This window comes from Panthera onca, chromosome A2 (genome assembly GCF_046562875.1).
Source record: "Panthera onca isolate mPanOnc1 chromosome A2, mPanOnc1 haplotype 2, whole genome shotgun sequence".
NCBI lineage: Eukaryota > Metazoa > Chordata > Mammalia > Carnivora > Felidae > Panthera > Panthera onca.
This window is the reverse complement of record NC_138340.1, coordinates 166,589,484-166,615,467: the sequence shown is the minus strand read 5'-3', so window position 1 is coordinate 166,615,467 and position 25,984 is coordinate 166,589,484. Positions and strand designations below refer to the sequence as shown.

Below are 25,984 nucleotides of genomic sequence, written 5' to 3'. Positions count from 1 at the left end.
GGATTTACACTACCTGACTTCATGCTACAGTAATCAAGACAGTGTAACACCAGCAAGGGAATAAAAAAGGTTCCAGAAAGAGACACAAACTTAAATGGTCGATTAATTCCCAATACAAGCACTAAGGCAATGCAGTGGGAACAAATAATGGTGCAACAATCAGGGGCACATACAGAAAACAGTGAGCCTCATTCCCACACACACACACACATACACGTATCAGTTGCGATAGATCAGAGACCTAAAGTATAAATAGCTAACATTACAGAGCTTCCAGAAGAAAACACAGGCTAGTATCTTTGCAGCTCTGGGGTAGACAAAGATTTCTTGGGCCGCAGAATTACCTGGTCTGTCAAAATTAAATTTTCTGCTCATGACAAGGCACCTTTAAGAAAACTGTAACACAAGCCACAGTCTCAGAGAAAATATTCACTATACACATAAACGTGTATCTGGATATAAACACCTATCTATCAAGAACATACAGACAGTAGGTGTATAAATGTTCTACATGGAGCAGGCAGATACAGACAACACATACGTATGCACAGACGATATATACTCTCCATGTGGAGTAGAGAGACAAAAATTAAAAAGACAATCCATGTTTTTAAAAGACTAAAAATAGACACAAAGAAGATACAGACGTCCAACAGGCACAAGGAGCGGCACTCAACATCCTTAGTTAGCAAAGGAATACACACTTAAGTCATGATGACACAACCAGTCCAAGGACCAAACGGAAGGCAGACAGGACCAAGTGACGGAGAACGGAGACTCTCGGGCACGAGCACCGGGAGTACAAAATGAAACAACCACTCCGCGAAACCATTTGGTGGTTTCTTCTAGAATTAAACATATCTCTACCCTGTCTCAGTAATTCCATTCCTAGATAACACCAAGGAACATGAAAAGATATAGCCACTGGCAGATGTGTAAAAAACTCTTCATATTACTTTACTCATGATTAAAAAAACAAGGAAACCCAAGTATCTATTTATTATTGGGAGAATGAACAAATATGGTACACTCACAAGACGGGAGGAACTACCGACATACACCACAACTACCTGGATGAGTCTCCAAAACGTTCTGTTAAACAAAAGAAGCCAGACGCAGAGTCAACCTTACATATGACAGGGCTACATTTCTGTGAAGCTCTAGAAGAGGAAAGGATGATTTCAGGCGACAAATACGAAACGCCGTTTGCCTCTGGGGAGCCAGGACTGACCAGAAAAGAAAGAAGAGGGAATCTTCTGGGGGTCACAGAACTGCTTCTTACAAAGGAAGACGGTAAGTGGAAAAAACGCGGCTCAAAACACCGAACCGCACGCGTCAGATCTGTGTCTGCCGCTGAACACGAAGGGGACCACAGTTTTCACAGGAAGCATGTGACACCGTGCAAAGATGTTTGCGGACTTCCCTCATCACTTCTCGTAGGCACGAAAACGGTACCTAAACCGGCAAGCCCGTTTACGCCGTGTTTGAAGACCGCAGCCCGAGCGGCACCGAGGCGGCCAGAGAATGAGACGGGCTTGGCGGTCATCTTCGTAATTCTGTCTTTCTCACTTGATGCGAGGACAGTGACTTCTTCGTCCTGACCAGGCAAGAACGTCCGGTAAATAAAAGGAGCCGCCTGAAGTAGGCCTCCCCGTCGAAGTCCCTCTCCGGTTCCGTAACTCAGACTCTACTAGGTACTCAAACGCAGCTCCTGGAATGCGGTCTTCCGCCTCCTCGCCTCGGCAGAGGCTGCGGGACTGCCCGGGGCGGGCCCGTCAACACCCTGCAGACACCGAAGGAAATGGATGAAGAAGCCAGAGACACCGCCACACGGGCAGGAACCCGGTGCGGCGGCTGACTGCAAGTGGCACTCCTCCCGGAGGGCTCTGTGAGCGACAGGCTCCGAAAGCAAAAGGCACGACGGCAGCGCACAGCGCACGACCCCTACCTTTCAACACCTCAAGCAGCATCGCGCCCACACGCTCCCAGTAAAGATCTTGTAGACGGACTCTACTCTCAGAAAGAAAACAAGCCCCAAATCCGTGTCACGAGGGGAGAGACCAGCACATGTCCTGCCTCCAAGAAGGACCATTAAAAGTCCTGACAGCGAAGAACATTACAAAGAATTTTCAGTCAGTACAAAACAAGCAACGTAAACAGGGTAAACTTCAACCACTGGGACAGAAGGACAGGAAAGTAAATATATTGAAAAATATGTTACAGGGGCGCCTGGGTGGCTCAGTCGGTTGAGCGTCCGACTTCAGCTCAGGTCGTGATCTCCCGGTCCGTGAGTTCGAGCCCCACGTCGGGTTCTGTGCTGACAGCTCGGAGCCCGGAGCCTGCTTTGGATTCTGTGTCTCCCTCTCCTTCTTCCCCTCCCCTGCTCATGCTCTGTCTCTCAAAAATGAATAAATGTTAAAAAAAAATTTTTTTTAAATATGTTACAAATACAAATACAGTAAATATAAAAATACAAACGTATTAAAAACACTTAAAAAATATATTAAGCAACATAAATAAGGCAAACTTCAACCAACCATCAAGGACAAAAGAATAAAGTAAATGTATGAGTGACTTTTTAAAAATACTTTCAAATATTGGGGCGCCTGAGTGGCTCAGTCGGTTGAGCCTCCGACTTCAGCTCGGGTCATGACCTCACGGTCTGTGAGTTCAAGCCCCGCGTCGGGCTCTGTGCTGACAGCTCAGAGCCTGGAGCCTGCTTCGCATTCTGTGTCTCCCTCTCTCTCTGCGCCTCCCCCACTCATGCTCTGTCTCTGTTTCAGAAATAAACATTAAAAAAATTTTTTTAATACTTTCAAATACTAAATTTAAAATTAAATTATGGAATATGGAGCTTAAAAGAAAAGAAAGCAAATACTATACCTCCCAACAGATAGCATTAAAAAAAAAAAAAAAGAGTATTTAATCTGGATGAGACTTTACTTTCTGTTCTATAAAAAGATTCATACTGAAATCCACCCTTAGGATGTTTCATGTGAGAATTAACAACTAGAAATCACAGGAGTTAACAAATGCAATCTGGTTCTTTGCCTTACACATTCCAGGGTCAAAATTCTAACCATCTTATTTGCCCCACTTATAAAAGTCATTTTGGTCATAGCAAAAATATTTCAAAACATTTGGGGTACAGGGGCACCTGGGTGGCTCAGTTAAGCAGCCGACTCTTGAGTTCAGCTCAGGTTAAGATCTCCCGGTTGTGAGTTCGAGCCCTCATAGGGCTCCGTGCTCAGGGCAGAGCCCACTTCAGATCCTCTGTCTCCCTCTCTCTGCCCCTCCCCCCGACCCCCACCCCCATCGCCGTGTGCTCACTCTCTTGCTCTCGCTCTCTCTCGCTCTGTGTGTGTCACACACACACACACACACACACACACACACACACACACGCAAATAAGTGTTAAAAATTTTTAAATAAAACGTTTGGGATACAAAGTATCAAATAACCCCCACCATCTAGAGGTAAGTAAGCACTATCCCCATTTTTTATCCATCCATTCGGATGTTGAGAGTCTCACACCCACCACACACACTCAGATGGAGGAGTTGTATCATCTGGGTCTTTTTACTTCACGTGCCCGACAGAGAGCCAGGGCACCCTCTGGTAAACCTACAGCCCCCGTCAGTTAACCCTCTAGAAAAACCTACTCCGTCGGTTCCGTTTACTCTCAAGGCTGCAAACGAACAGCCAGAGTACACAGCTTTGAACACATCTTAAATGGACTCTTTCAGATGACTTCGTCAAGGTGGAATTATTGAGCCAAAGGACTCGAAGGCTTTCGATACTGTCAAGAACAGTGAAGGGTGTGTGATTTACCCTTCTTGCAAGCTAATGAGGTCGCCGGCCACCGTTCCACGGAGGCAGTGAGAGGACATGAGACCCTGGTCACAGTTGAGGACAACGCATTACTGTGACCCAGAGCAGTGGCATTTTGGGGCCAGCTCCCTGAGCCGATTCCCTGTGCACCCTGGGAACGCAGGGGGCTGTGTTACAGGACACGGGAGGGACCCAGAGTTTAGCCCCCCCCCCCCCAGTGTGTTCTAATGAGCAGAAAGCACATCTGCCCCTGGTTCTTCAGGAAGACACTCCGTCTCTTAATCCGTGTGCTGCACAAACATCCGTGAACAGACGGCTAACGACAAAGGTGCAGCCAGCTTCGCTCGCCAAATATGCAGACATGAGAGACAGATCCCTGGCAGTTAACATTTCTGAAATGTCCCCCAATTGAATGAGACTATATCTGACCAATAATTTTGATTTTTGCCAGTATTAAAAAAGGTTAAAATTATCAGTTTTCATGTTATTTTACTGAATATATTTTACATACTTAATGCTCATTTGCTTACCTAATTTTTGGATTACTTTCTCATATTATTTAGTCTTCTTTCCATAGGAGAGCTCATCTGTATATATTGAGTATATTTAACTCTTACATACTGAATATACTAACTTTACTAACTATATTAATTTTTAGGCTCACATGTAACTATTTCCCCACATTTGTCATGTGTCTGAACTTCTTTACAGTGTTTTGGAATACTTATATATAATCAAGTCACTCTTTTCCCTTATGACTTGAAAAAGCCTTATTTACCGGGGCACCGGGTGGCTCAGTTAGGTGTCTGACTTCAGCTCAGGTCATGATCTCATGGTTCATGGGTTCGAGTCCCATGTCCGGCTCTGTGCTGACAGCTCAGAGCCTGGAGCTGCTTCAGATTCTGTGTCTCCCTCTCTCTCTGCCCCTCCCCCACCTCCCTCCCTCCCTCCCTCCCTCTCTCTCTCTCTCTCAAAAATAAAAAAACTTAAAAAAAAAAATAAAGGGGCGCGTGGGTGGCTCAGTCACTTAAGCGTCCGACTTCAGCTCGGGTCGTGATCTCATGGTCTGTGAGTTCGAGCCCCACGTCCGGCTCTGTGCCGACAGCTCAGAGCCTGGAGCTGCTTCAGATTCTGTGTCTCCCTCTCTCTCTGCCGCTCCCCTGCTCACACTTGGTCTCTCTCGATCTCACTCAAAAACAGATACTTAAAACAAAAAAAGGCCCTATTACCATGAGTAGAAAGTAATAACCAAGACAACTTGGTGCTCAATTTTCCACATTTTCTATCATGTCCTTAATAATAAAACTCCTAATTTTGACCGGACACGCTGTCACCTAACAAAACACTATATTCACCAGTCTCCCTTGCTGTGAGTTACAGCCACGTGCCTAAGGCATAACTCAAGAGACATTTATGAAGTGTCGTAGGAGAACTCAGGAATGTATCTTCAAAGGGCGAGCAGGGTCCCTGTTCAGTCTTCCGGCAATCAATCCACTTTTTGGATGTAGACCGTGGTAAAAACAGCAGCCCTAGAACATACCATGGAAGTCTAGAAGTCTGGGTACCTGATTACCCAGTGAGGTCTACACCAGATCTGAAACACCTTGTGGAATTTTTTGACATTAGTGAAAAATAAACCTCTTAATATTTGCTGAGTATTCTCTTCTGCAGGTAAGCCTAAGGCCATTAGGTCACCATTATTAAAGTGTTTTCTTCTGGGGAGCCCGGGTGGCTTAGTCGGGTAAGCATCTGACCTTGGCTCAAGTCATGATCTCATGGTTTGTGAGTTTGAGCCCCACATCAGCTCTGTGCTGACAGCTTGGAGCCTGGAGCCTGCTTCAGATCCTCTGTCCTCCTCTCTCTCTGCCCCTCTCCTATTCGTGGTTGCACACACTCTCTCTCTCTCAAAAATAAAACATTCGGAGCGCCTGGGTGGTTCAGGCAGTTGAGCATCCGACTTCGGCTCAGGTCATGATCTCGCAGTTTGTGAGTTCGAGCCCCGCATCGGGCTCTGTGCTGACAGCTCAGAGCCTGGAGCCTGCTTTCAATTCTGTGTCTCCCTCTCTCTGACCCTTCCCCGCTCATGCTCTGTCTCTCTCTGTCTCTCAAAGATGAATAAACGTTAAAAAAAAAAAAATTTAAATAAACATTTTAAAAAATGCTTTCTTCCAATACATTTACAATTTGACATGTGTATATCTATGTGTATAAGTGTATGTTTGGCTATTTTTTACACTGAAATATTTAGTCAATCTGAGATCCATATTGTATAAGGTGTAAGGGAAGAATCTAACTTTTCCCCAATTTAAGCCTTTAAGTATGTATGAGATACTGTGTCATATTAATACACACATTAGGAGTTCATTTCCTTTACAAAAATGCTCCTCCAAAGACATCTCTCTCTTCAGAAGATACTTGAAAATGGAAGGCAAGATTACCGTTTTTTAAAAAACAACCCACTTTTGCTTTAAGATTGTAATGAACACAATTCAGCAATTACAGTCTGAAATATCTAGATCTACAAGTACAAAAGGCACTTCTGGAAGGCCCCAGGCAATGGTAACACCCGTTATCCTTTGACTGCTTTCAACAACAGTACTTCGATTCTCCAGAGAGCATCTGAAGATTAAAATCCACAAAAGCTTTTCTCATTCTAAAATATGCCACAAACACAATATATTATCAAAGACTGAAAAGACTGTTACCTAAAATACTGAAAGAATAAATTATAGACAAAAATCAATTAAATTAATTTTCCGAATTCAAAATACCACCAACTAACAAACAGGACATGAGCTAATGGGTGTCCCTCTAAACGATTCAGCACTCGGAGTGCTTTCTGCAGCCCCCTATCCGCCCTTCCTCTTCTCTCCTCTCATGGCGTCTTAAAGAGTTCTTTCCCGGACGTGTTTAGCCTGAACACCCCTCCCTGGTCTGACCGAGGCTGGCTCCAAGCTCTCCACCAGGCACTGTGGTGGACACGACCCACAGACATCTCTGGTTTCCCTGGACCTTGGTGCGGTGGCTCGTTACTGCCAGAACAGAGCAGTCCTAAGTAGGGGAACCATCTCCAATTTAACATCTCTTTTAGCTTTGTCTTGGTTCCTTGTCCTGGTTCCTTTTACAAGTGCAGAATGTGAGTAAAGAGTTCATCACACTATTCTTCTATCTTTTCTCTGAGTTTCAAATTATTTCAAATAGCAAGAGACAGAAAGCACAAAAGGAAAAATCACATTTAGTGTGTTAGAGAGGAGAAAAGAGTATGTATCGGAAAGTGTCCACAGCATGCACGTTCATATACTCTATCACAGCGCTGTGTCAGGGAAAAGAAAGGGTAAATAAAATGTTTTATATATTGAGTTTCTAAAGCACTGGCATAAGACCTAAAGTAAATGACCTAAGCCAGGGAAATATCACTTTTCGTGATCTTTTGGGAAAAGGAGGGGAAAGAGTATTAAGGAAAATAACTAAGGAAAAAAAGCATTAATAAGGAAAAAAAGTTTTAAAACCAACAGGTCCTAAGGCTACAGAATGATTTTGTGGCTTACGTGCTTGGCCCACAGGACAAGTTCTAAGGTTGAAACACAGAAGCTATGAAACCCAATGCCTTATGCCACCTCTATTCACCCAAATGACATCCATCTTTCAGACTACTCCATGGGTTACTTCTTCCGTAAAGCCTCAACGCCTGCCCACCCACTTTCCCAACTGGCTCCAAGACACCCTCAGCAACCAGAGGGCCCGTCTGTCTGTGAGCTTGTGAAGCAGGGGTCTGAGCCTCTGCTGGGAAGCTTCACTTCTATGTTTACATCACACGAATCTGCCCACATTCCTTCCCTCCCCCGTCTTAAGCTACACGTTGAGCACAGGGACCAAGCTTCCCAACCATCCTTGTTTCTTCAGCACCTGAGACAGCACCTAAACACGGGGGACCCAGAAGTATTCTTTTCATAATGGTTCTGACTAACAAACGTTAACTAATTTAAAATGATTACAGCACCCCTTTCAAAGCACTAACACATACATCACATTTTTTAAAGATCTCTACCCACGCCCCCCTCAAACATTTAAAATATTCTAACACTTAAAGGGCAAACAGCTAAATGGAAAGAAATCACAGCTCATCAGAACTCACCACCCAAAAGACTTGAGAAAGGTCAGGCTTTTTACTACACTCATCGTTCAAAGAAGAGATGTATCAACTTTTCACTAATGCCAAAAAGATGGCTCATTTTAAATCTGGAAGGAAAAAAAACCACCAAAATTTTGGGCTCTTTTTAAAAGACGAACAAATACCTCTTCCGGTTCAGGAGCAACCTGGCGGTCAGTGATCTCATTTAATTCATCTTCAGCAACACAGTCTTCCTGCTCTTGGAGCCCGTGCTGCCCACAAGCCTGCAAGTATTCTCCATCCTGACAGCCGTTAGAGAGAAAGTAAGTTTTTCTCATATAGCTTTGGGTTTTTACAAGCACTTTTCATCTTCAGCACTCATGCTTAATTATTTTGGCAGATTTTACTACGGCTATTGCCCGACTAAGCAGAGAGCACCCAGCACAAACACAGAATGCGCCCTCCCCTGTGTTCATGAGGACGGAGTGCAGTACGCTAGCCCGGTCGCTGAGCTTAGTGACATAGCTCTGCTTCAAATCCAAGCGCCCTGATAATTAGCGCTACTTAAAATGAGCACGAAAGAAAAGTCCTCTTAAAAACAACGTGCATATGCTCACACAGCGCAGCTCAGCAGCAGTAAGGGGGCTTAAATCATGCGAAACTTGAACCATTTTTACGGCAATAGAAAGCAACAAAAGTGTGAACCATTCAACTCAACACAAGAGCTTTATCAGCAATCACATTAGAACTTGTTTCTCCATCAGTCCATCCCTTGAATTAAACGGGTGACTCCAGCTTTGTAGGAAATGGAAGGGGCATGTCAGCAGGCAGGCGTCCCTTGAAGGGCATATGGAGGGAAGCAGACAAGCTGGCTAAAGACAATTCGAGAGAAAGAAGGGTTCCTGCAGACATCACCAAGTAACAAGGACATCTGATCCTACGGAGAGAGCTGAACTTCCCAGTGTGCCTGGTCACTGGCTGAAATACACAGTGGGTGGTTCCAAGACAAACAACCAAGAGTGAGCACGGACAGAACCCGAACACACTCCTGTGGAGTAGACAAGAGCCGCACCAAGAACGCCCAAAGAAAGCAGCTGTATTCCAGATGAAACACCATGTTAGATCCCACAAATGTCTCTGAGACTATCTGAACACACTGCGTTTTACTCTCCAGAAGAAACTGTTCACATTCTATCAAAAAGAGAAACTGGCACCACCCTCAAGTCACTGACAGCACAACTGTCGGATTTCAAATAAGGCCAGGCGATGGTACTGAAAATTTTCAGCTAACGTACAATGGAGAAGAGCCTATCTCACTGGATTCGCACCAAGAAACAACAACCTGCTACCCTTCCCATATATTATCAATCTGAAATTGTTTTTACAGAACAGTGTTTTCAGAAATCTCAATCTATGTTCATTTTGAAGGCTCTAAATGGATTGTGCTTAAAAGTATAAATCACCCAACAATTTTTCTAATATTCTGTTAAATAATAAGCTATATAAACCTTTTCTTAATACAAAAGTACACGTTTTTAAATCAAATCCCAATTCGCTCTCAAGATCAGCACTGGCGAAAACTCCTAATACCTAAGGAACGTCTTGCTCTAGCTCTGTCTCAGAAATAAACATTAAAAAAATAAAAATTAAAAAAATAAAAATTAAAAAAGGGGGCGCCTGGGTCGCTCAGTCGGTTGAGCGTCCGACTTCAGCTCAGGTCATGATCTCGCAGTCTATGGGTTCGAGCCCCACGTTGGGCTCTGTGCTGACAGCTCAGAGCCTGGAGCTGCTTCAGATTCTGTGTCTTCCTCTCTCTCTGCCCCTCCCCCACTCATGCTCTGTCTCTCTCTGTCTCAGAAATAAGTAAACATTTTTAAAAAAAAAACAAAACAAAACCTAAGAAACGTCTTACTATTGGGTATAACGGGAAAGAAAACCAGGATTGTTCTACCAAATTTTAAATGTGGACCTCAAGTTTCTTCATAAGTAAAAGTGTCCCTCCCAACTGTAAAATTCTGTGGCTTTACGATTCCACTCCCAGTTAGTCCTTCCATGTGATTTTAAGAGTGAGCCCAAAAAGACCAAATGTGCTCATGGTCTGCATGTCACAGAGTTCGAGTCTAGCTTGTGAAAACAAGTTAACAAATCCTAACCAGGACATAGGCCACAGTGAAATAAACCCTTTCATCAACTAAAATGCTACTGGGACACACAGGTACGCAAACTACTCCTGCATTAGTTCATCTAATCATGAATAATGAATTCACTGCGCACCACCAAAGGCCTGGGAAGCCAGGGAGCGGCCCCCTCCGCGGCAGAGTGGGAGCAGAGCAGGAGCAGCGCGCCCCGGTTCAAGGCCATCTAGGTCCTCGGTCCAAACCAAAGGTAATGGCAGACTCCACCACTATGACAACTATGCAGAAACCAGCGATTTTAAAGAAACAGGGAAGAAAGAGAAAAGAATGGCCAAGGCTCTAAAGCTAGATGTCCCGAGGAGAGCTGACACTACCTCGCCTCACCGTTAAGGCATACGGCTCCCTGTGAAAATGTTAGGACACTTTCGGAAACGCTGAGCAAAGCTGTTCGTGATTCTTTTGGTTTGAATCTTGAGTTGCCACATTGTTTTTCTTCTTGAGACCAGACTCATAGGTCACAAGACATTGGATAACTAAGTTGGAGTTTACACAACCAGGGGCCTAAATGCAGGTCTAGTTTGACAATGCAACACAAGAGAGGGAAAGTCCTCACTTGTGAGAATTCTCTTTACGACAAATTCTGCCAGAAGGCCACAGTGAGAAATCTCTCCTACGCGGCCAGGCACAGCTGTGCTGTCGAGCACTTTCCACACTGACCTGTTCCGCCAGGTTCTAAGTTCACAGAAGGCAGGGGCCATGCGTCATGTCTCATATTCTAGCAAAATGTGTGCCCCCAGTGCCCGGACATCAGTGGAGATTTGCTGAGCTGTTGAATTTACAAGGGAAAAGGACTCACATATGATTACCCACTCATCTTATCTTACCGACAAACAGTAGAAATAATAAAATGCTCTAACCAAGCGAATAACCGGCTACATTTTTAAAAGATCTTGGCTTAATTTTTAAGAAACATTTTAAATGTATAGTACCCCAACTTCAGACAGTCCACAAACACACCGGTAAGCCAGACAGCACCTGTCCACAGAGTGAAGACTTCTTACTAAGCCAAACCATTACCGTTATCAAAAGAACAAGCACCCATGATGCCTTTTACATGCTTTGATTTACCAAAACTACAAACATGTTCCCATTAAGAGAAAGCATTCAAAAAGAATCAGATCTTAATAATAACTACTGAGATATATAAACACAATCATGACTAGGACTAAATACCCTAAGGTTCCACATAAACGATCCTTTTCAAAATTACTCGCGTTTATATGTACGTATGACCAATGACCAAGATTCTGATTTTGAAATTTTTTTCTCAAAAGCAAGCTTCCGCTGAATAAGAACATGACGAGAATAAGGCAACGCCGTTACCCCCAACTGTGCACGTCTCCACCGGGTCCTGCCCGGCAGCCCAGGTGACATGGCCTCTCGGTGGAATTTCAGTATCACGAAAGCCTTAAGATTCTACCGATGACTATCGCGTCCTTCCCACATAGATTTTCATTAAGCGTTAGTTTGAAAAACAAGTATCTCTTAAGGATGAATCACTGAGACAGATGAGCGAGCAGTCTTTCACGAGTACCTTTTCTTTCTTGACAGTTCAACTTTTTAAAAAGCTACTTATCAAAATCATCTTCCTGAAATAGAAATCAGCACAATCTTTGCTTCCTGATTGCAGATAACAAATTACGTGTGACATTTCCAAAACTAACCTCCAATCTCTTTATTCATGTTTAGACAGTTCTCAGTTACAAAAAAGGATGAATGAACAGGACATCAATCACTCTGGAATATTAGCACCTTAAAGATGTCTTTAGCAGGTCAATAATCTTTTCACCTTGGAAGGACTTTATCAGATCTTGTCTAAAGCCTGGATAAAAGCTCTGCATTAAGTACTTCCAACAACTGACAGTGTATCTCCACCACACAAAGCCGTTTTCTTCCTTAAGGTGCAATCCTCAAGGTCACGATTCCGTGCAGCCTTCCCGAATGACAAAGGGGCATTACCTCCAGCCAAACAAGCTGTCAACACAAACTTTGTCATAGCTCAGATAAAGAAACTGGCAGACGGTGATAATAAGGTCTAATTTCCCTCCCTCCCGAGGGAGGGAAATAGATTTCAAATCAGTCTAGAAACCCACGCCCAGGCAGCCAGGTCATCTTCGGCCACACAAAGGAAAAAGACTCACTGTGAATTCATCTAAGGGCTCATTGATCTCGATGTCTAACACTTCGTCACTGTACAGCTGCCCCTCCTCCGGCTCCTCCACATATTCCATGTGGCCTTCCGTCAGCCCAGCGCCGTGGCCTTCGTAGCGCCCTTCCTCCGGGTACTCGTGAGCATACAGTTCGGATCCCCCGGATTTGTGATAAACGAGTTCGTCCTCTCCTTGTTCATACTCAGACTCCTGTTCTCCGGACTGGTCATTAGTGTTGTCAGACAGTTCAAACGACGTGACCATGCCAGATGTGGTGTTTAGACTAATTGTGACACCCTGAGAACTAAAGAGAACAGAAACAGAAAGAAAGGTGCCCAATCAGAGTAAAGCTCAAAGTTAAGTTGCTCCATAAACGAACTGTCACAAAGACTTCAAGCACGACTGGCGAAAAGTTGTCCCGGTGACGGGCAGATGCACATTCCTCCAATCACGACTGGAAACAGAGCTCAGTGCGCCATACTGAGCCTGCGCCACGATCCCCTAACGCATACGGCGCCCGCACTATCATCAGACGCGCGTTTTTTGCCCAAGAGAATCAGATCAAGCAGATGGGGACACGAGTCTGGCTGGCAAAACTCTAGCACTGAAAACAGACGACATTTTATTTTAACTTCCAGGGTAAAAAGGATGCTCACCGTTTTCCAGGATTCCAAAGTAAAAGTGGCAGTATTACTCTAGAAACAGAAAAATCACACACACACACACACACACACACACACACACACACACACACACACAAAACAAGGAGAAGGAAATAAACCACAAGAGACCTACCGATAGAGAACAAACTGAGGGTTTGAGGGAGGGCTGGGTGGGAGATGGGCTAGATCGGTGACAGGTACTCAGGGAGGGAATTGTGCTGAGCACTGGATGTTATATGGAAGTGATGAATTACTGAATTCTACTCCTGAAGCCAATATCCCACTGTATGCTAACTAAAATTTTAAAAAATAAAAATTTTAAAATAAAAGGTACACAAGGTGGAGAGAAGAAAGAAAGAAAGAAAGAAAGAAAGAAAGAAAGAAAGAAGAGAGAAAGAAAGAAGAGAGAAAGAAAGAAAGGAAAAAATCACAGATGGAATTTTAAGAACAATTTTTTCTTTTCCTATTATGTAAATTATAAATTATTTAAAAAATCAAAATATTAAAAATGTGTGTGAAAATACATGTCAATGTTCAATAAAAATCTGTACTAGTCACAATTAAAAAAACAATCAGTTTGTAATATTTGGAAAATAACAAAGAGGGTTTTTAAACTACAAAAAAAAAAAAAAATCTGGGTGGCGGGATAGCTCGGTCAGTTAAGCGATGAAGCACCAGGTCACGTCGGGCTCCGTTCTGAGCGTGGAGCCTGCTTGCGATTCTCTCTCCCCGCTCTCCCTCTGCCCCTCCCTCACTTGTGCACGCTCTCTCTCAAAAAAATAAAATAAAACTGCAAACAAATGACACTCAACGTATTAAATCACAGTACGCCAAACAGTAAGCGCCAAAACACTTAGAGGGCAAGATCTGCGGATAAAGCCAAGTGTACACGCATTGACGATGTCGCACAACAGACCTGGGAAACTTAAGTGGTGGAATAAACTAACTGAAAACTGCACTGCTATCCAAAAACAACCGCTTCATGTTAGAAAACCAGTTACAGATCTGTAGTTCGATAATCAATGGCATATGTCTGTTAACGACGTTCATGACAGAGAGATCTCCTGAAGTTTTCCCAGTACAGGTCTTCTCATAAAACTGAAAACACTGCTCCGCCACCAGAGAATACTACACACCGCTCCCCGCTCTTCTAACAGAGCTTTGCTGCATCAACAACAGAGAGACGTCCATGCTTGCTGGGGCTGGATATTCACGTCCCCCCAAAACTCATCTGCTGAATCCTCACCCCCCAGTGTGATGGTGCCTGGAGGTGGGGCCTTGGGGAGGTGATCAGGTCAGAAGGATGGAGCCCCTCCCCCCCCGACAGGGGTGAGTGCTGTTACAGAGGGGATCCCAAGAGCTCCCTCACCCTCCGCCAAGCGAGGACACAGAGAGAAGATGCCATCTGGGAACCAGAAACTAGAAACTGACCGTGCTGGTGCCTTAACCTTGGAGTTCCCAGCCCCCAGAACCGCGAGAAAGAAATCTCTGTTGTTTATCAACTACCGAGTTCATAGTGTTTTGTTAACGTAGTCAAAACCGACTAAAGTAACTATACTCACTAGAACAATTACACTCACATAGTCAAGGTAGAGCCTGAAGTACAGTCCAAAGGGATTTTCAAAATGGCAATTCTTAGTCAACAGACTACATATAAGTAAAAATGGTCTAAAAAAGAAACAAAAGCAGCAACATCAAACCGCAAGCGACAATACCGAGTGTGTGAGGCCACTGCCCCGTCCAATAAAGGAACTCAGTACACACCTTTCCCGAGCTCTCATAATCTGCGCTCAACAAAATCACACAGGTCATCGAATACAAGACCAAAAACCTACTTACAGAAATATACAGCTGCCACATAAATGTTGTATTCATATCCCGTGTAAAATAAAGCTGTGTTCAATGATATAGTATCACACTGTCAATCATATCCCGTTATAATTATAAATTACAGTTACTAGCAATTTAGTTCCAGAAAAATTTTAATGAGCTAATATGGAATACCTGAAATTTTCTTCGTCTTCATTATCACTCTGTAAAAGATCATCATTCAGCTCTTCATCTGACAAATCCGACTGATTCTAATTAAAACAAAAAATCTAATTAATGCATGCCACTTCCATAAAAAGACTGGTTACAAATGTGCAAAATTACATCGGCTGGATTATTTCTCACCCTGTTATTAGAACACGTGCCATTCAGTAAGTTACCTCATTCAGACAGAACCAGTGGAGAAACTCCACACATGGGACACCCGCCTCCCCAGACACATTTCACGCGCAGAGTCAGGTGAGTGCAGAAACAACAAGGCTGGGCCGCCTGGCAGGGCTCGGTCAGTTAAGCATCCGGCTCGGGCCCAGGTCATGATCTCTCGCTCCGTGAGTTCGAGCCCCGTATCAGGCTCTCTGCTGTCATCACAGAGCCCGCTTTGGGTCCTCTGTCCGACCCCGCCCCTTTCTCTCTCTCAAAAATAATAAAACTTTTGTTTTAAGAAACAACAAGCCTAATGATCACATTTATTCTAAATCTAACCAAAAAAGGAAAAGGGGAGACTCTTTTGGTAGTATCCTATGAATATTTTTCCCTGTATCCGTAATACTTGACTAAATTCGACTTCACTCATATGTGGAATTTAAGAAACAAAACAAACAGGGGCGCCGGGGTGGCACAGTCGGTTAAGCGTCTGACTCTCGATCGCAGCTCCGGTCATGATCTCAAGTTTCGTGAGTTCGAGCCCCGCATCAGGCTCTGCGTTGATGGTGTGGAGCCTACTTGGAATTCTGTCTCTCCTTCTCCCTACACTACCCCTCTCACTCTCAAAATAAAAACTTTTTAAAAACTTAAAAAAGAAAGAAAGAAAAAGAAGAAGAAACACACCAAACAAAGGGAAAAAAGAAGACAGACAAGAAACAGACCCTTAACTACAGTGAACACAGTGATGGTTGGGGGCTGGGGGCTGGGGGCAGGGGGAACAGGTGGCGGGGATTAAGCAGTGCACTTTGAGAAGCACCAGCGGACGTGTGGAAGCGAGAATCAGCATACAGTACACGGGAACCTGACACAACGCTGTGTATTAACTAACGGAAGTTAAAATAAAGACTTAAAAGAAGACTTGACTAAATCGAACACTGTTAGTACCCAAAATCTGAAGGTTTTTGTTTAAACAAAAACAAGGTGGAATTTCAGAAATAAGCAGATTTTAGAGAACTGGATCACCGAACTGAAATGGTAAGGAAATAAAACCGGTCCGTCCAATAGAGGTGACACGTGAAAACAGACATGCCTGGCTCAGGTCCCGCCCCTGCTCCTGACAGGCCTGCGCACTCACCACACCCATAGGTGGAGGCAGCCTAGTGATTGCACACTCCAGGTTTTGCCTTAAATACACACCAGTATCGTACACTTCGGCGGGAAGGGGGAGGAAGTGTCCCTTCACACTTTCCTTCCCTATTCAGATTACTTTCATGGTATATACAAATTACCACCCCCTCCAAAAGAAGCCCCTCCAACACACACGTTATGAAAACAGGTAAAAACAGGAAAAAAAAAAAAAAAAAAAAGATTTGATTTTCTAAAGATGAAACAAGCAGTCTTTTCCTAACATTTTACAGCTTGTAAAACTAGCTTTCTCAAACTTGTCTGTACACTCTCGTTATAATATTTTTGACATAAGCCAAGAAAATATGAACCTTATAGTTCTCACGGGTCTCAAGGAACTCTACTTAATGGCTGACATTGTAACAAGATAAAAATGAACTAACACGGGCCATGAAGTTTACTTGAAGAAGGGAGGGGTGGACCTGTATGAAAAAGAAACAGACTGTTTCACGGCCAAAATCAAGTTCTGCTTAGTCGGCCACAGAATCTGTCCTCCACTAAAGAAGATGAGCCAGGCCTGCCTAAATGTGGCCGCCCAATTTATTAAAGAAAGCCACAGAAAGTCTTTAAAAATTAACATTTCAATGAAAGCCAAATGACATTCTGTAAGAGGCTGCTTCCTTGAGTTTCTTTAAAATTTTAAGTACTTGTCAAAACTCAGTGAACCAATAAATAATTCACCAAACAAACAAACAAACAAACAAACAAAAAGGAATATACGCTGTGCCGGCCCGACGGTAACCAGATCTTACCTGTGGACTCTGAATGTGCTAAGTACCGTGCACGGGAGGCAAGGAACAAACACCCACTTTGCTGACAGAGCAGAAGTGGAGACCTGGATTCCATCTCTGGGGCAAAAACTGCTTTTCAACTACATCCCAAAGAACCGGGGCAAACCGCTCCGTCAGACAAGGGTGGAGTGGCTAGAGGACTCCGTTCTGGGCGATCCGCCCCCAGGCCCCCAGGACTCCGTTCTGGGCCCCCTCCCCGCCCGCCGGCCCAGAAAGGGAGAGAAAGCGGCTGGGAACGCTCCTGAAATGCTCCTGAAATGCGTGCGACCAGCAGGCCCCTCCTCCCCTGGGGGGAGACAACCGTGAAGGAAACACCGCGCTCCAGCACTCCCCAGAAGGCAGAAGGAGGTCTGAACCGGCGGACCAGAGACGACCCGTCTGGCACCCGCTGCCGAGGTACAACAGAAACTGAAGAAGGCATCACAGGCTGGCAGGCGACCGGCGCCCAGGCTTCCCCAGCTTCTCAGAGCTCTAGTCGGGTCACGCCAGCTTGCTGCGTTCTGGAGCCGGCCGACCTTTCGTTTTTATCCTGTATTTGAAACTTGACTCTAACCTCCCTTCTGGACACCAATGAACTTGTCCTCGGCCGCCCCTGTCGGTCTGACACGGTCACTATACTCTGTGCAGCCCTCCAGCCCACCAGCCCAGGAGCCTCTCCCCACACAAAGCTCCATCCCCCTACATTTCGTGGGGACTTGGGGGTGGGGGCGTGGGGGAGAGACACAGTGGCAGGCGGCCAGCGTACCTCTAACAATAAATTCCTGATTACACACCCAACAAAATACTCCTTCTCACTAGACACCGAATAAATACAAAGTAAACTAACTAGAAATCGGTTTTCATCTACCTCACGGGCAAAGAGTTTAAAGGAGAAGTGACCGCAGAGCCAGGGGACAGAAAAGCGAAAGGCGTGCCCGTGCACCTGCTGCCCAGCTGAGAAAACAGCGCCGGAAAGCAACTGGGCGACACGAGACAGGAGGCCGAACCGCGCACACCGTCGGGCCAGAAATTCTCCTGGACGGAACCGTGCAAAGAAAAGAATTCCAAAAGCATAGTACATGTACATTAAACTATCATCATAGGGGTGCCTGGGTGGCTCCGTCCGTCAGGCATCCAACTCTCGCTCTCAGCTCAGGTCACGATCTCACAGGCCCCTCGCCGGGCTCGGCACTGAGAGCGCAGGCCCTTGTTTGGGTTCCTCTCTCTCTCTCAAAATAAATACACTTTTATACGTATATATATGTGTGTATACATGTATGTGTGTATATATATATATATATATATATATACGTATACACACATACCCATATATATACACATATATACACACATATATACGTGTGTGTGTGCGTGTGTGTGTGTGTATATATACATATATATATATATATATATATATATATATATATATATATATATATATATCTCATGACAATGTCTGAGATTTACTTCAAAATAATTCAGGAAGGGGAGTGGGCAACGATAAAGCAAAACCGCCTTTACCTGAAAACCTCAGAATCAGGGCGACAAATGCAGGCGGGTGACCGCACTCTGCCCTCCCTCTGTTACGTGTCCTTCCAAGCGCTCACAAAAAGTCAGGGTTCTTTTCGAAGTCCTAGCAATGAGCTGGAAATGCCCTCAGTGAATGTAGGAATGGCTATGTATACTACAGTGTGCACAAACAAAACCATTACGGAGCCATCACAAAACAAGAAACGTTTAAGGACAAGGGGAATATGCCAACAATACAATGGTAAATTAAAAAGCAGGGATCTTTATATATATAACTTTCAAATTCTACTTTAAAACACACGGAAAAACAATATAAGAAATATGGCAAAATGTCAGTCATGGGGACTTAGAGATCTATTTCTTTCATTATTTCTTTTTGAAAATTTGAGCTCTTTGATTCCTACAAGGTACACCGCTAGAAAAGAAGAGAGGAGAAAAAGAGAGAGGAGTACATACACTGCTCTAAATTAAACTTCCAAACTGGCCAAGGTGGATAAGGGCCCTGCTGCAGAGACAGAAGGCATCCCGCTGCCGCCCTCACGCATTCCTGTTCCATCAGAAAGGAGACCGAAGCAGGGACGCCTGGGTGGCTCGGTGAGTGAAGCGTCTGACTTCAGCTCGGGTCATGATCTCGCGGTTCGTGGGTTCAAGCCCCGCGTCAGGCTCTGTGCTAACAGCTCAGAGCCTGGAGCCCGCTTCACATTGTGTCTCCCTCCCTCTCTCTGTCCCTCCCTTGTTCACACTCTGTCTCTCTCAAATATAAACAAACATTAAAATAAAAAAATTTAAAAAAAAAAAGGAGACCAAGGGGCACCTGGGTGGCTCAGTCAGTCAAACATCCGACTTTGGCTCAGGTCATGATCTCACAGTTTGGGAATTCGAGCCCCACACTGGGCTCGGGTGGAGCCCATTTCTAATCTTCTGTCTCCCTCTCTCTCTGCCCCTCCCTTGTGCATGCGCTCAATCTCCCTCTCTCAAAAATAAACATCAAAAAAAAAAGAAAAGAAAAAAGGGAGTCACACAAATCAACTAATGCAATAAAATAAAGTGAGACTACATCCCCAGAATAGTCAGCATTACCATCCAAACCAAACAGTGCTTTTCCACCTTTACTGATACGCGACCAGACCAAACGTCTCATGAGATGGGGACAAACGGACACCAGAGAGTCTTTAGGGCTGGTGGGCCATCCTGATAGGAACACGGGGCGAACAATGATGCCCAGGCTAGCCCAAGGATAGAGGTCCGGTTTCACGTAAAAAATACTTCACTGTGTTCAAATATTTTCACATCCAATTGGTGTTGTTCACTAAAGTATCTTTAGTGATTACAAAGGGAAAAAAAGGTGTGTACGTTAGGGTAGTGAACTCCCACGTACAGCAAGAGCACTTCGAAGTTGCGCGAAGTCGCCGAGTCAGAAAGAAAACAGTAGCACTTTCCCTCTGTGACCATGACCCAGGAAGGGCGGGCTTGCAAGTCACACCCTGAGGCCAGAGCCTGAGACCCTCAAACATGGACGGGCCGAGGGGCAATCTCACTGGTTTTTCACTTCCAGTATTTCGATGTTTCCCCTTTTACTTACAAGGGATCATGCGCATTTAGAGGTAACTAAATTAATTCTTACTTAAAGTTACAGGTGATGAGAGCCACTTAAAGGAGGAAAGTTGAGGTAGACTGAAGCCAGGCCACTTGTAGGCCAATGATGCAGCAGGAAACAGGAGAAAGGAAAGTGGCTTCAAAGAATCCTACAACTAATTCATGTATTAGCAAAAAAGCTAATCATGCAACATAGTTACAAGAAAATGGCAGCACTGGTGTTTTCTTCCAGAACAAGACCTTCATCAAGTATATCATAAATAAGTATAAAAAGAAACTATAATCAGATCTGATATAATAAATCATGTGACTTCATCACCTAAAAGTATAATGAGCTTACATGTAAGAACTGTGGACAGTAAGAAACCACCACAATCTTAAAACTTTAAAAAACTAAGCATGGGGTGCCTGGATGGCTCAATTAAGCTTCTGACTTCGACCTGGGTCATGATGAGTTCAAGCCCCTTATCAGGGCTCCGCGTTGTCAGTGTGGAGCCTGCTTGGGATTCTTTCCTCAATCTCTGCCCCTCCCCCACTTGCGCTCGCTCTCAAAATAAACAAACTTAAAAAAAAACAGCATAAAAAACTACCTTGATATTTATTTAGCAAGAACATCAAGTGTTTTCAAACTGTTAATAAGTTCTCAAAAATTTAGCGCCTCTGGGGTGCCTGGGTGGCTCAGTTAAGCGTCTGACTTCGGCTCAGGTCATGATCTCACGGTTTGTGGGTTCGAGCCCTGCATTGGGCTCTGTGCTGACAGCTCGGAGCCTGGAACCTGCTTCGGAGTCTGTGTCTCCTCTCTCTGCCCCTCTCTGGCTCATGTTCTGTCTCTCTCTCTCTCTCTCTCTCTCTCTCAAAAATGAATAAAAGTTATAAAAAAAAAAAAAAAGAATGTAATATTTCACTTTAATCTTTGGATTTTAATTGTTTTTTTATGCTTATTTTTGAGAGAGACAGACAGAGTGACAGAGACAGACAGACGGAACATGAGTAGGGTAAGGGCAAAGAGAAAGGGAGACACAGAATCGAAAGCAGGCTCCAGGTTCCGTGCTGTCAGCACAGAGCCTGATGCTGGGCTCAAACTCAAAAACCGCGAGATCATGACCTGAGCCTAAGTCCGACACTTAACAGACTGAGCCACCCAGGCACTCCTCTATTTTTAATGTACATTTTACAATGTTCAAAATACACTGGCAGTAGTATAAACATACATGTATATGTATACACAACATACAGATACACACACCTTATAAATACACACATTAAACATAATTATAGCAAAGTTTTTACTTGACCAAGAAGGTTTACAGAAACCTGTATTAGGTTTTAGACTTCCAGTCTCATTTACCTGAATGCGTGTTATATTTGAATAGGACTCTCTTTAACCATATCTGCAGACTCTCAAAAAGGAAATGCAGTGCATTGGGGCGCCCGGGTGGCTCAGCTGGTTGAGCATCGGACTCTTGATTTCAGCTCAAGTCTGAGCTCACAGTTCATGGGATCAAGCCCTACATCTGGCTCCACGTTGACAGGGTGGGGCCTGCTTGGGTTCTCTCTCTCCCTCTCTTCTCTGCCCCTCCCCCACTCACACTTTCTCTCTCTCAAATAAACAGGTATTTTTTCAAAGGGGAATGCAAAATATTAGCCTCCCAATATTAGTTTTCTTACGAGCACATGGCGGTTTTATGCTGCCGCTTTCCCAAACTCAACAGCTGCTGGATGCCCCAGGCAGAGTGAGAACTAAAACGTTTGTGACAAAGGACTGACCTCTCGCATAGTTACTGGAGAACTTACGAACAGATTAAACAGTAAGCTCTCTGCAATTAAAAGATAATTCAAGGGGCCCCTGAGTGGCTCAGTCGGTTGAGTGTCCGACTTTCGCTCAGGTCATGATCTCACGGTCTGTGGGTTCGAGCCCCGTGTCGGGCTCTGTGCTGACAGCTCGGAGCCTGCTTCCGATTCTGTGTCTCTCTTTCTCTGGCCGTCCCCCTGCTAGTGCTTTGTCTCTCTCTCTCTCTCTCTCTCTCGCTCTCTCAAAATTAAACAAATATTTAAGGAAGAAAAAAAAGGCAATTCAAATTCCAACACAGGAATGTGCACCCCACGCGGGAGACACACTCCTCTATGCTGAGTGCAACGAAGCGCCTACAGGCGGGTTTCAGGAAGACCTCAACTTCTTACCTTTTTGCCAGACAGCAAATCTTCTCCAAGTAAGTCATCTTCAAGTTCACTGGGGAGAAAAAAAACAGGCAGTTAGTGCGCTGTCCCTACAGCGTACAGGTCTGCAGGTCACTGGGAGTCGTAGCCGGGACTTTGGGGCTGGGGCACCGACCCATGCAGTTTGCTATGCTTTCCTTTCCCTTCACTAATAACGAAAATGTATTTTCCAGTGCAGGGGAACAGGTGGTCTTTTCCGTGTGGGAGGCTCCGCTACAGGGGGCAGCTCTCACAGGCTCAAGACCGCCACTGTTTGGTTCGGTGGGAGGTCTGCGCTTCTCCGGACCTGGTCAGTAATCCGTAAAGGAAGAAACTATAGTAACAGCTAGGCCTTTCTTTCCCTGCCTTAAAAAAAAACCTATGACGAAGTAAGAAAAGATACCCAACATCATCAACTAGGAAAACTCAACCCAAACCACCGAGAGACCACTGGAGGCTCATCAAACTGCAACAACCGAAGAAACGAAAACGACGACACTGACGAGAACACACGAGTAAATCACAGTAATTGCACCACACGGGAGTCCTGCCCGTACTGTGACGTTGTGTCGTCAGCATGCTTATGTTCTGAAGTGATCAGAAGCAGATTATGTCACAATTAAAACAGAAACCTTTACCAGATCAAAAAGCCAAAGACCTTTCCCGCTATGTATTTTGTCTGTTGGTTGGTTGATGAAGATGGCTACCGCTAAATTTCATTCTTGGTTCTGGGGAACCCAATGTCTCAAGAACAAATGCCTCTTAAGGACAACACCTGGAAGGAGAAAATCAGACTGCATTTCTTAGGTGCGAATGCAGCACTATTGCTATCAGGGCTGTTACTCTCTTTTACGAGCATTGTGCTTACGAATTTCGGTAAGGTCTGCAGGTTTGGAGCATTACTGTATCCAAAAACCGTGTTTACTTGCAGTGTGCTGCTTTGCAGAACACCAGGATCTATACAGGAACGCCTACAGGAGTTACTGCAGAAATATGTGTTTCTACACACTTTTAGAACTAGAAACAATTCGAGAAATCGTTTTCACTCACGCACCTTTTGTGTTATCTTAGGTTACCCTGTATAAACCCTTTACCTTCATATTATAGATAAAGAAAACAAGGACAAGATTAAACAAGTGGCCCAAAGTCATTCGGCAATGAGATCCAGGACAAGAGCTTACCTGTGGGGTAACTCTGTCACCGACCTGTACGAACCTGTATGGATAAGACAGCTATGACACAGTCACACAGGACTTCTTCCAACACTTCCGCAAATCACGTTATCACCTCTCAGCTACAACGTCTGCTTCTTCCGTGTTATAGTCAGTAGGGCCCATCCTCCACAGGAGAGGAAAACACGGGATCCATTCACAATACTAACAAGACCCGCACTTGAGAACTGATTCTAGATGACCAATTCACTCGCCCCTTTGAGGACAAGCCCCCCGCCAGGCTGTCACTCTGACAAAAATGAAAGGTGACACTGTCAGCCTAGGGGACACTGAGAACGCCTAAAACCATAATACAAAAAGGCGTTGGTAATTAATTATACAAACAAAAATCTAGAAACTACCCCTACCTTCTGCTAACAAGAGGTGTATACGGAAAGAAAAAATCAGTCTTTGATGACTACCTATTTTTCCTAAACAAAAGCATTTTTCTAAAAAAAGATAAAAGAAAACTAACAGTTATAAATGAGTGAAGCGTACACGGATGGAAAATAGTTGCTTCTGTGACTAACAAAGACAACACCATGAAATAAGAAGGCAGGATGGGAGACAGAAGGATTAAGCCCACACAACCACAACAGACATGAATTATAGCTCAAGAAATCATGAAATCAGCGTATTACGTGCCAGGAGCCATTTAAGTGTTTCACACGTGTTAGTGTTCTTGTTGATTTAACCACCCCATTACATAGATATTTATATCATCCCCCATTTTTTTTAATGTGAAAACAAAGACCAGGAGGTGCTAAATCATCAACTCAAGGTCACCCCGCTAGGAAGTGGCGACATCAACAGGTGAACCGAGATGGTCTGGTTCTGGAGTCCAAATCCTAACCACTACGCACAAACCCCCCACAAAAAGTAAATGTACCTCCAATGTATCTCTCTACTGGCATCAAGTTGGATCCTTACAAAAGACGTACACAAAAGGAAAGAAATTTATACACTATAAAGCACTACCAAAATTACACCGTCACCAAAAACAACAATGACCTAGCGGGAGTGCCTAACCCAATCAAGTCCGTTCAAAGAGATGAGGAGTGCACTTTTTTGCTGGGGCCGGGGGGCCGGGGACCCGGCAGGATGGACAAGGGTCAGTCTTCCCACTGCCAGGATGAGATCGGGAGTGGCAAGGTCAACAGAACAAGGAGGTCCACTTGGGCACAGCCCTGAAGGCCAACCCTGTGGAAATGCCTCCCGTGCAAAAGAAATATGCTGGGAAAGTAAAGGCGGAAGGCGAACAGGCAAATTCTGCCATCGGGAACTGTGTCAGCGTCCAGCTGATCACGAATGGCCAAAAAATCACAGCCTTTGTACCCAAAGTCAGTTGGATGAATTTTATCAAGGAAGATAACGTGGTTCCAGTTGCTGGATTTGGTCGCAAAGATCCGGCTATCGGTGACATTCCTGGAGTTCACTTCAAGGTCATCAAAGGAGCCAATGTCTCTCTTTTGGCCTCATGCAAAGGCAAGAAGGAAAGACCAAGACCCTAAGCTTTGATGACAAGAACATAACAATAATAACAAAAAGAAAAAAAACCAAAGAGATGAACAGTTGGGCCCCTGCCAAGAACCGCAGCCATGTGGCCCAAGGAAAGGAGCCGGGGCTGGGTGAGGAGGGTCCTTCCTCCAACTGCCAGACTCCCTCGGGCTTTCAGCAAGCATCGCCCAAGACTCTTATGTTTCTTATCCAAGATTAGAGACAATCACCTCTCTAAGGGCAAGTACACTTTTACTAATAAACAGGAGTGGGGCACGTGGGTGGCTCAGTCAGTTAAGCGTCCGACTTCGGCTCAGGTCACAATCTCACGGCTCGGGAGTTCAAGCCCCGCGTCGGGCTGCCCGCACAGAGCCTGCTTCAGGATCCTCTGTCCTCATCTCTCTCTGCCTCACCCCCACCCAGGCTCACTCGCTCGCTCTCTCTCGCAAAACTAAATAAACACTAAAAACGAAACCAAAAACTAAGCAATATGTGTACGCTGAAAGACATTTTCAAGAAACGAGTATTTTGTGGTCAGCCACGTGGCTGCAGCCTTTCAAACTGAGAAGTAAGCGATGACAAACAGCGCACTGAGTCCCCTCGTCTCTGCGTGCCTCCTCTCTCCAGGCCACCCTCCTCCGGTCTCTGCCGCCTCCGTTTACTGGAAGGTTTCTCCGGGAGGACTCGTGCAGGCTCTCCTGGCCTTGCTCCTGGCCGGCCTCGGGCCATGGGACGACCCAAGGGAGTATTACAAAGCGGGAGGAGAGGGACTGCCCCTCCCCTATACCTGCACAGTCCGTCCCGCCTGCTGCCAGCACCGCAACCCCCACTGGGCTCTAGGGTGCCCCCTCTTCCC

The 25,984-nt window shown here is 44.9% G+C and overlaps 1 protein-coding gene across 8 annotated transcripts in view; it reads right to left on the bottom strand.

The window, feature by feature from the left end:
- RBM33 (RNA binding motif protein 33) overlaps window positions 1-25,984 on the bottom strand; it is a 139,275-nt gene that overhangs the window by 83,029 nt on the left and 30,262 nt on the right. For 5 of the 8 annotated variants that reach the window (XM_078437075.1, XM_078437083.1, XM_078437094.1 and 2 more), the window contains exons 3-5: window positions 22,406-22,454; window positions 14,955-15,031; window positions 12,280-12,592 (exon numbers count right to left, since the gene is read on the bottom strand). In XM_078437075.1, coding sequence (XP_078293201.1) covers window positions 12,280-12,592; window positions 14,955-15,031; window positions 22,406-22,454 — 439 coding nt within the window. Of the gene's footprint in view, window positions 1-12,279; window positions 12,593-14,954; window positions 15,032-22,405; window positions 22,455-25,984 lie in introns of those variants that run through there. The other 3 variants (XM_078437103.2, XM_078437104.2, XM_078437109.1) reach the window with 2 other exon arrangements.